The sequence below is a fragment of the Eucalyptus grandis genome, chromosome 7 (genome assembly GCF_016545825.1).
Source record: "Eucalyptus grandis isolate ANBG69807.140 chromosome 7, ASM1654582v1, whole genome shotgun sequence".
Lineage (NCBI taxonomy): Eukaryota > Viridiplantae > Streptophyta > Magnoliopsida > Myrtales > Myrtaceae > Eucalyptus > Eucalyptus grandis.
In genome coordinates, this window is record NC_052618.1 from 27,694,102 (window position 1) to 27,707,743 (window position 13,642).

At 38.6% G+C, this 13,642-nt stretch overlaps 1 protein-coding gene and 1 non-coding gene across 2 annotated transcripts; one reads left to right on the forward strand and one right to left on the reverse strand.

Moving 5' to 3' along the window:
* Positions 1-11,056: 11,056 nt before the first annotated feature.
* Positions 11,057-12,789, reverse strand: LOC104425984 (photosynthetic NDH subunit of subcomplex B 4, chloroplastic). The gene is made up of 5 exons (XM_010038876.3): positions 12,577-12,789; positions 12,227-12,386; positions 12,072-12,127; positions 11,907-11,978; positions 11,057-11,312 (listed from the first exon to the last, which is right to left on the reverse strand). The coding sequence occupies exons 1-5, from the start codon at positions 12,673-12,675 to the stop codon at positions 11,199-11,201; spliced, it is 501 nt and encodes a 166-aa protein (XP_010037178.2). The 5' UTR covers positions 12,676-12,789; the 3' UTR covers positions 11,057-11,198.
* Positions 12,790-12,869: 80 nt separating this feature from the next.
* TRNAI-AAU lies at positions 12,870-12,943 on the forward strand. Its single transcript has one exon. It is a non-coding gene; the product is annotated as a tRNA-Ile (tRNA).
* Positions 12,944-13,642: the final 699 nt, after the last annotated feature.

Here is a 13,642-nt window from a genome sequence, read left to right on the forward strand (position 1 = left end):
GCTTGGGAATTTGGAATCTGTTTTTGTTTAAACTTGGTCATCCGAGGAAAAGATGCCATGTCTAATTCCACCAGAAGTGGTAGCCGATGAGATGAAATTCAAATTTTTTGATTCCATTTTTAATCGCTAGGATTTCTTTGAAAGTGGAGTGGTAATGCATTTCAGCTTGAGAAAACTTCCCACTTTTATGGGCACATAGGAGTCTCTTACCATCAATTTCTTCAAAAAGAACAGCCGCCCAAATTCATCACCGGCGCGCTTGGAGAATTCTCTTTCCCGTTGATGGTATTTGTAATGGTGGGAGATTCTCGCATAATCTCTTTGAGTTCAGAATCGCTTTAGTCTCGAGCTTTTCCCTGTGGTGGGGAATTTTTCTTTAGCATGGATTGCAAAGGAATCAGAAGCTTTGCGATATTTGGGACAAACACCCTGAGATAGTTAATTATCCCAAGGAATTGCTGGACTTGCTTTGTTGTAAAGTTATCCTGAGGAAACTTCAGTAATTCTTGGGCAATATGTGACCCTGGGTAGTATGTTCCTTTGTTAAGGTGCATATCAAGAAATTCAATTTCCGTCTGGGCAATATTCATCTTTCTTTGCGAAAGCATAATGCCATGCTTTCTACGATTTCGCAAACCGCTCAAGGAGTTGGCAAAGTGTGACTGCTCATCAGACCGTAGAGCAGAATATCGTCAATGTATACAAACTGCACTTGCTAGAATTGGTTGGAAGATGCGGCACATGGCCTTTTGGAAAAGGGATGGTGCTACCTTTAGACCGAAAGGAAGAACTTTCCATTGGAAGTGCTGGTTTGGAATACGTAACTCGTTTTGGATCCGTCTTCGGATGGATACCCAATTGCCAAAATCCGGCTTTGAGATCGAATTTGGAATAGATGTGGGCCTTGGTTAGACCATTAAAGAGTGAGTCTCTAGATGGTAAAGGGAACTTATCATCTTGGAGGAAAAGATTGAGAGGTTGATAGTTGATCACTAATCTCATTTTCCCTCTATTTTGCTCGGCTCGCTTATTGACATAAAAGGCTTCACAAGCCCATTGTGAGTCGGAAACTTCAATAAGGCCTTGTTGCAAAAGTTCCGAGCATTCCTTTTGAGCTAAAACCAAATGTTCTGGTTTCATTCCCATGTGGCTCGCCTTGGTTGGATTTATGTCTTCATTTTTTTTTGAAAGGAAGACGAACAAAGAACTCGGGGTTTTTCCATAAAGGATGAGAGCACTTTTGGGCAAATTCTGCATGGGATTTTGAACAAGATTCTAACAACTTTTGCATAATCGGATCCAAATGAGACTCATTTCAATGGAAAACAGCCTCGAATATTAACAAACTCGAGAATTGATCTTTATATCTAAGACATTTTCCAGAATGATGCGAAGTTAAGAGATTTGAGTCATGATGTCCCACCCAATTATCAAATCTTTATTGGGAAGATTGGATCCAAAATTTTTTGCGCTTATGGAACACTACGGAAGAACTGGACAAAGGATGTGGAGTGGTTCGACATTTGTGGAGAATGTATCTCCCGACGCACTGAAGTATCGTATGTAAGGAGTCCGTAATTCTTCAGTAGAACTTTTGTGTCTAGAATGGAACAACTTGCTCCTATGTCAATAAGAGCAATGACGTTGATAGGTTTGGCAAACTTTGAGGTGAGGATTTTAACAGGGAAATGGGGACAGTGAGTATGGCTTGAGAATATGTCAGGATTTGGCTTTGAAGATGTGGGAGATATGTGAAAATATCTTCGATCCCGAGTCGACTCGTGTCACTAGAAGTTTGGTAAAAAGGAATGGCACAAAGAGTTTGTTCAGATGGTTCATCATCAGCAGAGAATAAGGATTCAATATCATCATTTTCAAGTGAAAAACTTGTTTCATTCTCTATTAGATGAATTTGACCTTTTTTCGCCTGAGGACAATTTTTGGCAAAATGTCCTTTTTTGTTGCAAATGTAGCAACGACTTGACTTCTTATGGCCTGTGCGCTCCTTCCTTTTGCGTAGGTATCTCCATTTCTTCTTTTTCCGGAAATGCTTGGAGCCATGCTTGGATTTCTTAATTGAATATTTCTTGTAGTGCTTTTTCTTCTGGGAATACTGGCCACAAGTACCATCACAATCTCATTTGGAGCATTTGATCTTTAACTTCTGAGAGGAACAAGCTCCTTCAAGACGTTTGTCATCCGTGATGTATGTTCGGACCATCCGACGCTTTAAGCATAATTCTTCAAGACATAGATGGACTTCTTGCTGAATTTCTCCCGAGGAGGAACGTCTTGTATTCTTCTTTGCTTTCCGAAGAAAGATCTTTCAACCATCTCGTGATAGCTCTTTGGGGATAGAAGTAAGGAAGACATGCTTTAAATTTGGATCTGCTCCAATTTGGTAAAAGAGCTGAAGCATTAGTCGATAATGCTTATCAAGATGCTTTTTCTGAAGGGAGCAGCATATTCTTTCGAAAAATTCTCTTCTTTTCAGCTCTTTGAGATCTCCTGGGGTTCCCACAAAGACATGATATAAATAAGTAAGGGCATGGCTGAAATTTGGTGACATTAGGAATGTGATTTGATCTTGTTCTATGAGTGACTGCCACCAGAATTTAAGACTCCCTGTGAATCTTGTAACAAAGTTGTAAAGGACATCATTCATATCATGGTTGGTAATGGATTGTGTACTCAACCAAGTATGAAACTCTTCAAGCCTTTCTGGCCATTTTGGGTAAGGAATATCATCAATGGAGAAGAATTGTTTTGATGCCATAGACACATGTCTGGTGGAATCGTTTCTGGTGGGATTACTTGTTTGTCCAAATTCTGGATCAGCATAGTTTGATCCCATTTCATAGTCATAGTCTGGAGGAGTGCATGCCATAAATATTTGTGAGGTTGGTGGAACAATAGGGGGAGAGTCAGTGGTATGATCTCGAGAAGGATGGAAAAGAGGAAAGGGATGATGAGTCCGATGTAGTAGAAGAAGTTTGCTCGGCTAGCATAACTGCTTTTCTAGGATAACAGATCGTGCTCAGCCGCTGGGTATTAGGATTAGCTTGCTTACCCAAATCCTTCAAAAGGATTCTAGTGGATTTGATAACATCATTTGGTCTGGTTTGTCTCTTATGACAATTGAGCTTGATTCTCGTCTTTTGTTTCCTTTTTCCTTCGTGGGCTTTGAGACGATTTCGTATTTCGCCATATCTGGTTCTCTTCGGAGGTATCTTCCGGAATATTGGCAAAAACAGATATTTGCGGTCGGGGTACGTACCCCTGCTCGAACAGAGGTGCTAGTGGATCAAAAGGTCTAAACCTTCATTCTTCAAGAATCTGAATTTGCTTCTTGAGCTTCTCTATCTCTCGGTTTTGGACTTTCAAGATAGTGGTACCCAAGATGTTGTCCCGATTCCAAGGCATGAAGCCTTTTCTCGGAACTCAAAAGTATCTTCTTGGTACTCTCATCATATCGTCGGAGGTCTTGTTGCACGTTTCCGATTTTGGAATCAATAGCCTTGAAGGCATTGTTCTCGTGCTAACGAGTCTCGATTGCCAATTTAGGACGGCCTCGAAGCGAGGTTTTTTTCTATCTCCCATGTTCATCCACATCGGTGGGAGTAGGAACTTTAGGAACATGGCGGTATCGCGCATGAGGATCAATAAACTCTTCCGTAGCAGGAAACGAGAGTTTTGATCCTTCCTTGACAAGGGGAGGAAAATCAGTTTCTTGAAACATGGCTATTGAAGAAGTGCATGGTGCTTCTGATGGAACTTTAAGCGGGTAGGAATGTTTCTTAGCCCACTTAAGGATTGGCTTATAGAATGGAGAGAGAACTTGCTTTTTCCGAGGAGGAGATGGAGGTGGTGTTTTTGGTGGATCTGGTAAGGCTTGAGATATAGTACCGGGCTCTGGTGATGGAGGTGGTGCATAAGAAACCATGAATTGGTATTTATCACATTCACCAAGAGTATCAACGGAGGAATCTCCGTCCAAGTACCTTTGGAAAATTTTATCTTTTGGCCTTTTTCGTTGAGGTGGGGGTCTTGCAAAAGGGTCTACCTCGTCGGGGATTTTGTGCAAGAAGAGCACCGACAAAAAGGGTCCCAAAAACAATGACCATAATTGTCTTTATAGTAATGAACAGGATGTCCATTACCATCAAAATGCTTGACATGCTTTTTTGGATTTGGCTCGGAAATAGACTGAGGGACACATGGTTCAATCATAAAGAGGGTTTGGAAGATAGAAGGACTTTCTTCTTTTTCCTTGCCAAATTTGATGGAAACAGTTCCATCTTTTTTCCTTACGAACTCTGATTCCGTAGACTGGAAAGGTTTGTTATGCTGATGTAGCTTTTCGTAGTTGGTAATCCAAGTCTCTGGAAGGAGCTTGGCCAACGTATCCTTTGAAATCTGTCTAGGAACATGGATACAGGATGCCTGATCATTCTGCATGGAGATGAACAAGGCATCTTCATTACCATTGTTGAAGTTGAGGTCAAGTGCATGGTTCTGCACTCGATAAACCATCTGGTAATGTAGTGTTGCAGCTACAGAATCAGCAGTTTGAGGGGCTCCAGTAAGTTGGACTTGGACTTTCATAAAAGAAAGTAATTGAGGATCCGAAAGAGCGATATTGAAATTGGGATATAGTGTGACAAAGACTGTTCCTGCATTCAAAGTAGTTTGAACAGTACCGATGCAAGCATGCTGGTATTGCAAAAACCTGGTGTCTAGTAATGCTACTCTTGCCACCACTGGCAAACCTTTTCGACCGTGGAAAGTCAGAGCAAGACGTACAGCTCCATAATGGACATGAGTGTATCCCTGTTGAGCTCATTGTCTGGGAAATTCTGGAGGGATCTGGAGAGTAACAAAGTATTCCTTCTCAGTGGCAGGGATAGGATGCTGGTCGAATTTTGAGGACTGGACGTACTCTTTTACTTGCTTTGGAGTTTGGTGAATAAGCTGACGGATGGAGCGGATAGGTGAAAATGATGAGGTTGGCTTCGCAAAAGCGGAGTAAGGGTTCATGAGGGGGAGCTGAGTTTCAGAAATCTTAGTCTCATCAGTAAGAGAGACTTCATAAAGGTAATCTATCTTTGAAGCATTAGAAACGCGGAACTCAGGAGGTGCTGAGGATGAAGACGAAGGTGTAAGGGACACTGGTGCTTCGAGGATTTCTAGTTCTGTAGACATGATGAGAGGAAATCTTCTTAGCACTGGATTCACCTATCAAGCGCATGGAATGGGCAATATCAAAAACGAAACCATGGCTCCTACCCAACGGAGCCACCGCGGCGGGTGGTGGGAAATATCTTTATGTTTGCAATATCTTTATGTTTGCCCCTTTCTTTAATTTTATTTCTTGGCCCCGTTTGGTTCAGTATTCTTAAGGGGCTTTCAGCCCCGAAAGTCCATTGAGAAAAAATTTAGGTGTTTGGTTCAGCACTTGAAGGTATCGTTGACCAAATGTTGACATTTAAAAGGCTGAAAGCCCAAAGCAGGTGGGGATGTGCTTTGGGCTTTCAAAGATTTCGGAAATGCAAGTCCACCTCTACTATTCATCCGTTGACTTCTTTTTTTTTTTTAAACTGATCATCTTCCCCACACCCCCAACTGCTGTTGATTGGCGACGGAGTTTCATCGGATTTTATTTTTATTTTTTTTAAAAATAATAAAAACCCTTTGCAAATGTTGGGTTCACTTTTTTTGTTGTTGTCATTTTTATCTTTTGACAATCAATAGCCTAACTTTTTATCAATACACTAGAATGATCATTAATTAACGAAGATGATTAATACTACAATAATTAAAAAAAAATTATTCAAAGTTGAAAACAAACCTAAAAGAATCCTAGGCCAAAAGTTGAGCTTTGCATCTAATCTATAATCAAATTCTTTTAATATAATTTTTAAATAAATTTACTAATATATATCTTTTACATTACTCTCAATATGAAAATGTAAAAAGTTATATAGTCATTGTTTCTTTTTACAATTTTAAAAATACTAAAACTAAAAAACTTAATTTGGTCATACTAAATGGCTTTTCAAATATATGTTTACCAAACAATCTTATATTTTCCTAAAGCACTTTTCAGTTATAATTTACCAAACAGTCTAGCATTTCAAAAAACCCCTTTATCTCAAAGGTATTTGCATTTTCCTAAAAGCATTTTTCCAAAGCCGAACGAAACGGGCCCTTTATGTATCACTCGATTTCAGACGTCCGCAAAATAAAATTTTACCTTAGGTTTATTTTATTTGTTGATTCAAACTCGCAATATATTTTAACAATAGTATTTCGACTCTTTCGTCTCTTTTGTAAACTTTTGATGTAAACTAGAGTTACGCAGGAAAATTAATTTTGTCTCTTTAGTTGTTTTCATGGAATTTCGACGTGAATTAAAGAATTACAAAGGAAAAATATTAATAGAGTGTACGGTTTTTTTTCAATATATATATCTCATTGTCCTCATCTTTTGAGAACCAAAAAAAAAAAAAAAAAAAAATCCTTTTTCAAATTTGTATTTGTTCATTTGAAATATGATTTCTTTTACTTCATTTCTATTTAGATATTTTTTAATTATTTTTCCCACTCTATTTTTTTTTTCACATTTCATCTTTCTTTAGTAAAAAAATTATCAAGTAATAAACTATACTTATATACCTAAAATATGTAACAAATTATAAATAATAAATATATATAGATTATGTATTATTGATGAGAAAGAAATTCAAAATATAAATAAAAATGAATAAAAATGAAAACTATTGCTATTTTTATTTTTTTGAAATTTTTATATCATATTAAAATATTATCTATATCCAATTATTATTTGAATTTAATTAGTGTAAGAAGTTTGTTATTTATGAAAAATAACTTTTATACCACGAACATAGGAAATTATATTTATCATCTAGGGTGGGATGGAACTAGAGGTTGTAAAACAAGTCTCTTGGTATTATGAGTAGGGATGAGCGTGAGTTGAAGGTACAACTAGAAATCGGTCATAGGAACAAAACTGGTCCAATTTTAGGTTTTCACGGTTATCGATCCGATTCCCAAATAAAAAGAAGTGAAAAATAATACTGGGTGGTTTAATTCCTGGTTTTCTCATTCCTTAGGTGAGAACCGAACAGGGAACAAGAACCAAAGAATTAGATTGGAAATCGATGAATCACGATTATGTGTTTTAAATTTTTTATTGTTTATTTTATCTTATGCATTCATTTTTTTATGGATTGTTACTCTTGACAAATGGGGATTTTTTTTTCTCACATTCAATTTTATTTTGCTTAACTAAAAATGAAACAAAAAGAATGAAGAAAGAAATGAAGCATAAGAAAAGAAATTAGCTAGCTCCTAGATAAATCCTGGAACCAACCTAGACCAAAATAAAAACCTAGCAACTAATCGATAAGGTAGGTTTCAAAATACGTAGAGTAAGTTTTGTTGATGGTTTGTTTGTAAAACAAATTAAGAGATGCCTTGTCTCATTGAAAGGATGTGAATATGCATGTGGTGAGATTTTCATTATTTTTATTTATTAAATTTTGAATTTGTTCTTATAAAAAATTAATCATAACGTCCTATTGAAATAACGTGATTGTTCATAGAGAAATTACGGTTATTTTTTATTTTTATTTATTTATTTTGAATTTTATTATTTCCTCCAACGATTATCTCGGAGGTTGTACCACTACCAGTTTACACATGACTTTTGAATCTTTGGAAGGTTGTGTCTGTTTGAATATAACTCATTATTTTTGCTATTAAATACTGAATGTGTCTGTTCATTTATAATTTTCTTTTATTTTTTCGTTTTTTTTGAAAATATATATAATAATTATTTCCAATTGTTTCTCTTGAGAGACCCTTAAGAAAAACTAAAATTGCTATTCAATATTTTCAATTGAGACTTTTTTAATTTTTTCGTATCCAAGAGGAAATTTTTCAGTAACTATTAGCAACGTTGTGGGATAAATAATTTCTTTAAAAAGTGATATCACTTTTTTAAGTTCGAGTTGATTGTTTTATCCAATTCGAAGTAATCTTTTCCAAAAGTTTCAGATTTCAAAAACTAAAAAATCAGTTTCAATAAGGTAGGTTTTATATTACAGGTTCCAATAATCGAAACCTGGACCGACGTGGAACCTCCCGCCTATATTTATTTGAGTGGAAATGAGCTTTGCTTTAAGACAAATTGATGACCCCGAAAGAGAAGCTTTTCGGCCTCAACCGCCACTTTGATTGCCAATCTGCCCAATGTACGAACTGTCTTTTTTAAAGTATAAGGCAGTGCATGAGAAGGTTTATATTCCTCCGGATTTCTATTCTTTTATTTCTTAAAAAAAAAAAACAAAAAATCATTTGGTAATGCCAAGTTATTTTTTTGTTCCTCGAATAAAAAGTTAATTCATGAATAGATTTGGAGTAGAAGCGAGAAATAAAAAAGAAAAAAAGTTACTTCTTGTTCCCGTGAATAATTTCTAGAAATAAGACAATTTTATTTTTTATTTTTCTTTTGTTTCTCTCTCTTGCCGCGGCCACCTCCAACTGCCCGAAGCCACCGCCGACCGCTACGCCGCCGCCGCCGCCAACCATCGCCGATCGTTGCCACTGTCACCGTTGGCCTCTATGGCCACCGGCTGGCCACCGGCCTATGGCCTTCGCCACCTCCGTTGGTCGTCGTCGCCGCCGTCGCCGCAGCCCGTCCGTCGGCGGCGGGGCCGACACCGCGACGGCCGATGGGTCAGGCAAAGAAGCGGCCTGGGGTGACGACGGTAGGCGGCGGTCATGTGGCGGCAAAGCAGCGCCAACGACAGGTGTGCGGCGGGCGGCGGCCGCCAGTTGGCGATCCCCGAGCAAGAATAAAAACAAATAAATACAAAATGAAACGTTTTCGTACCAAACACATTTCTATTCTTTTCTATTTCTATAATAGAAATTTTGTATAGTTACCAAATACCTTATTTTACTCAGAAATTGTTCCCCGAAATAGAAATAGAAAAGAACTATTTTTGAAAAAAAACTTTTCCTCAGCCAACGAGCGTTGCCATGCGCAGCTTTAGATTAAACCAATAGATGTAAAAAACCAGAAAAGATCCAAGTTCAAGAACCATTCCAATCCCGTCGATGCCATAGCCTGCATGAGCTGGAACGATTGACATCTACTAAACACGATTTAGCTTCTCGGTCTAACATCTGTCACCGAAACAGGTGTCGACCCGGAAAAATTGAAGCCTTCCAATCGAGGGATTAATCAAGAATTTCATTCAAAGTATTGCATAGATGGAAGCGGCTGATCTTAAACAACACAATAATCACTCTCTTGTGCCACAATGTGACAAAAGTAAATGGTTTCTCCTCCAAATCATGGATCAGGTCATAATCGATTCTCGATCTGAATCTCATCCTTATCAAGATAAACAAAAAATACCAAATCCAGAGATTGGAAGTTTGGAACTAACAAACAACAACCAAGCAGGACTCAATGACAAAAAGAACACAAACCCTGCTCACGGGAAAGACCAGATGATGATAAAGATATTTTCAATCTTGGGCTGCTCATCGCACAGCAACACTTCAATTTGAGAAGCATCCTTCAAACTATTATCAAGGGACTCTTGTCTTCAGTTCCCATTCTGGTGACTGCGGTCTCCTAAGATCCACTCTTCTCTAAGCTAGTCATGACCATGTTTCCCGCCGTAACGGCCCACCGCAGATCTCTTGGTATCTTGCCGCACCCGGCTAGTTTCACGAGTTCAGAATCATGGATACCTTTTGCCAGACCGATGCTACATCGCTCAGGCCCGTACTTCGCCTTTGTGTCTTTGAATTTCTTGATCTGTAAATCATTGAGTTACAATTCATAAACAAGCTGATCCTTTGAGACTTTTAACTCGGAGAAGTCCATACAGGATTGTTTTCTTGTCCCTGCGATCTTCAGTCTCCACATTACATTTATCACATACTGACAATGATCTATTTCTGCGTATGACATCGGACCAGATTGGCTGATTCTCAGCTAAAATTAATGAACTTTCTTCTTTTTCATCAACATTTTTCTTTCAATATTTTCAATCTTCAAATTTTTTTGTGTATTCTTGTTAATTCTGAAAAAGAATCCGACTCGATCTGGTACAATTGGAAACCGACCGCAAAGAGAGGCACCAAGTAGGCGTGGACAGAAAAATAAAAGCTAATATGGACTCTTTCATTCTCTATCAATGGTTAATACTTTGCTTCCTCAGCAATCTATATATGCATACCGATGTTGAAAGTATCACTCGCCAGAGAAAATTAGTCCTGGATGGACAAAGGATCATCTCTTTGAAACCAGAGACTTAAGCAATAAAGCATATAGTCTTCAATGAGTACTTCCCCGAGCCTGGTCATTTACCTTTCGCAACTGAATGGTTTTCAATGAGTCACCACGCTCATGCTCACATTTGCTTTAAAAGTGGATAAAAGGAGAAAGGAAACTAGTCCTACCAGAAGAAGCCCATCAACAACCCTCTGCTCAGCACCTTCGCAAGTGAGTCAAAATCACGGTGGTGTCAATGAAGCCTAGTTGTATGATTATTCTGTATGGTGCAATCTTCTTGATCATATGCTGGACCACCATAGATTTCTTCATTCTGCCCAAGTTTAAAACTTTTGAGATTAGTTATGCTGTTGTGAATAATAGAAAATCACATCCAATACTGTTACTGTGAATGTGATAATCTGCCAGTGTGTGAAGTGACAGTACCAGAGGAGTCAAGTAGCACCGTGCAATTGAATTTCAGTGAAACTTCAATTGTTCATCAGATGTGATTGCCGAAGCTTAGTTTACAGTCAGTCTCCGAGCCTCAAGTTAAAGCTCTGCCCTTCCTCGAAACTCAAGAAATTAGAACTTCTGTCCAGGCTTTTAGAGAATTGAACTTTCTTATCAATGTCGCTAGTTTAATTGTTGCCAGATGGTTGCTTGTAGATGTGCATATTATTCCATCTCACATCTTCCTCCGTCCCCATATCGCGTTTTTTTAATCTGTTATCGTGCTGCTGATCATGATCTTTGTAGTATACTCATTGATCATCCAAAGATTGAACAATATATACAATGATATCTGCAAGGTGTGAATTTAATAGGAATCGCTATAACTGGATTTGGAGTATGTCATGCTGGGAAACTCAGATTACAACGCCTATTTTCTTCCAGCTTCTTCCAGCTCTCGAAGTCCTCCTACTTTTTGTTCAATCTCCTCGATCAGCTCCTCGCGCCATAGCTCTGCTCTGGCTGATTCTTCAATGTCTTCTTGCTGCATAGTACAGAATTCAGTGAGCAAAAATATTTCATTCTGCTCCTCAAATGAAGGGGACAATGAACTTGTCTAGATCCGAACATGCGGTAATTTAATACCAAATCTCAGATTGAAGATGACCAATCTTACTGCAATTGCAGCAATAAAATCCAGGAAAAAAGAGAGGCCGATTCTCTCTTACTTACACTTTACCATACTGGAAATGCAAGCTCCTTCACTAATTGGTCATTACTCGGCTGGCAAGTAATGCAAGAGAAACCAATGCTGTTCTAGTCTAGGTAAAGATTGTTCTAATCTGGAGTAGCCTTTCACCAAAGATGATAATTAACTCTTCAATTGCTATAAGTCCTTTGCACTCATGATCTGATGCTATCACCCTTGTGAACTGCAGATATAATGGCCTTCTCTTGATCACTCTAAGCATGTCTAATGTAAAGTTCATTTTTCAGCTTCCCACTTGTTCTCAGATGTGGAACATTGGAAGACAAGGAGGAACCTTTTCTGTCACCGTATGAAGTAGGCAAGTGTTGAGCTAGCAAAAACGAGAAAAAAAGGTGATCAATCAAGATCAGTGGTTTAAGAGTAGCGCACCTTTTCATAAACCCAGTGACCAGTACCATCTCCTCCATCTTTCCTGTATTCTTCCGAATCATAGTATGGATCCTAAAGAATTCTCTCAGGACGTCAGACGTGTATGTCCAAACTCACAGCATCAGAAAAGCGAAAAAGAGAAGTTCTACTTATAGAGTATCTTACTTTTGTGGAGCCAAAGAACAAGCATCCCCAACAAGTGAACATGATGTAGAAAGTATCTACAAAATCAACGGCAAATAGGAAGGTATGTAGAAGTAAACAATGACATAAGATACAGATGAGTCGAACTTGAACTTGAATGACCTAGAAACACTCACAAACACTCTTCAGGGCTTTATCACTAAGGTGCCATATTGACTTGTTGGTAATGAATTCCCTCTGGCCTTCAACCTGCTCGACTAGAACTGCCATCAGAGTCCAATCTGGGAAGGCATTCACTTTACAAAGAGAGGCCCTTTTGCTCCTCCTCATTTCAAGCTTCAAATTCAAGACCCACAACTACGTCAGAACAATGAAGAAATCTCCTAAATCCTGGTCGCCCAGATGGCCAGTCTCACCATGGTCGCTAACTTTAGTTCCTGGCTCAATCACTGCGAAACTGGAAACACAGAAAATATCCGACAACTTTGGCATGTAACTTCCAGATATCAAAAGGTAAACAACGTACCAGTCTTGAAGATGGGTTCATGTCCAATCTTCTCTTCGGGATGTGACCGTGAACGCACGTTGGATTGGCGATGGTGAAGCTCCTTATTGCATCCGCCATTTTCTTGAATCCAGAAGAGTGAAAATCGTATCGTTTCTATGGCCCCTTATCTCAAGCCTGGCACCTTATGATGTCCTGGAGAAAAATGGATAAGGAGACCATTTGCGTCCACCCTCCAAAACAGCACAGTCGTAACGGATATATATATCTGTTTTATCCATCAAATAAATTTTCCCAGTGGATTGAGGCATCAAGGCCTATTAGCTCAGTTGGTTAGAGCGTCGTGCTAATAACGCGAAGGTCGCAGGTTCGAGACCTGCATGGGCCATCTCATCCCCTTTTTGTCCTTTTCATTTTCCCTTTTATCTTCAAATTCACGCTGAAATGCATATATGTAAATATTACAAACTTGAAGTTTCAGAGCCTAGCAGGTCAGGTGACAACAAGATCAAAAGGAAAATGTGCCAATTTACATCTTATTCCTAGGTAAATTTCTATTTCTTGATTAGTGAATTGGCTTAAGTTTTATTGCTGAATCCTGAAAAGACGAAGCCCACATTTGACCTGAGTGACTTTCTTAGCCAAAGACGTGCAGTCCTTGTCGCTTGAATTTTCCAAACCAATACATTTGACTCTTCAAAGAGAAGAAGTTATTGCACTCGGCATAATTTACGCGTTAGTCCTATCGAGGGACTAGAGTGGATTTGACAATTGCGATCGACAGAAGGGAAAATGATGGTTAAGTCAAGTCTTCGGGGATGAGGTCCACCGGACAACTTCTTGGAATATTAGTCTAATTAGTTCAAGCAATTTCAAACTCCTTTGCTTTCTGCTCTATTTTCTCCTTCTCGTTTCGTGACCTCTTTCTACATGAGCTCCGACAATGAAATTGCACAGCATATGAAGGTGTGCTGTTCCACAGAATCTTATGTCTTCAGACAATTGAAATCTTGTGTCTCTCTCTGTCTCTGCCTTAAGACCACTTAAAAAACTTCACAAAATGGTGAACTTGTATGCAACATTGAGA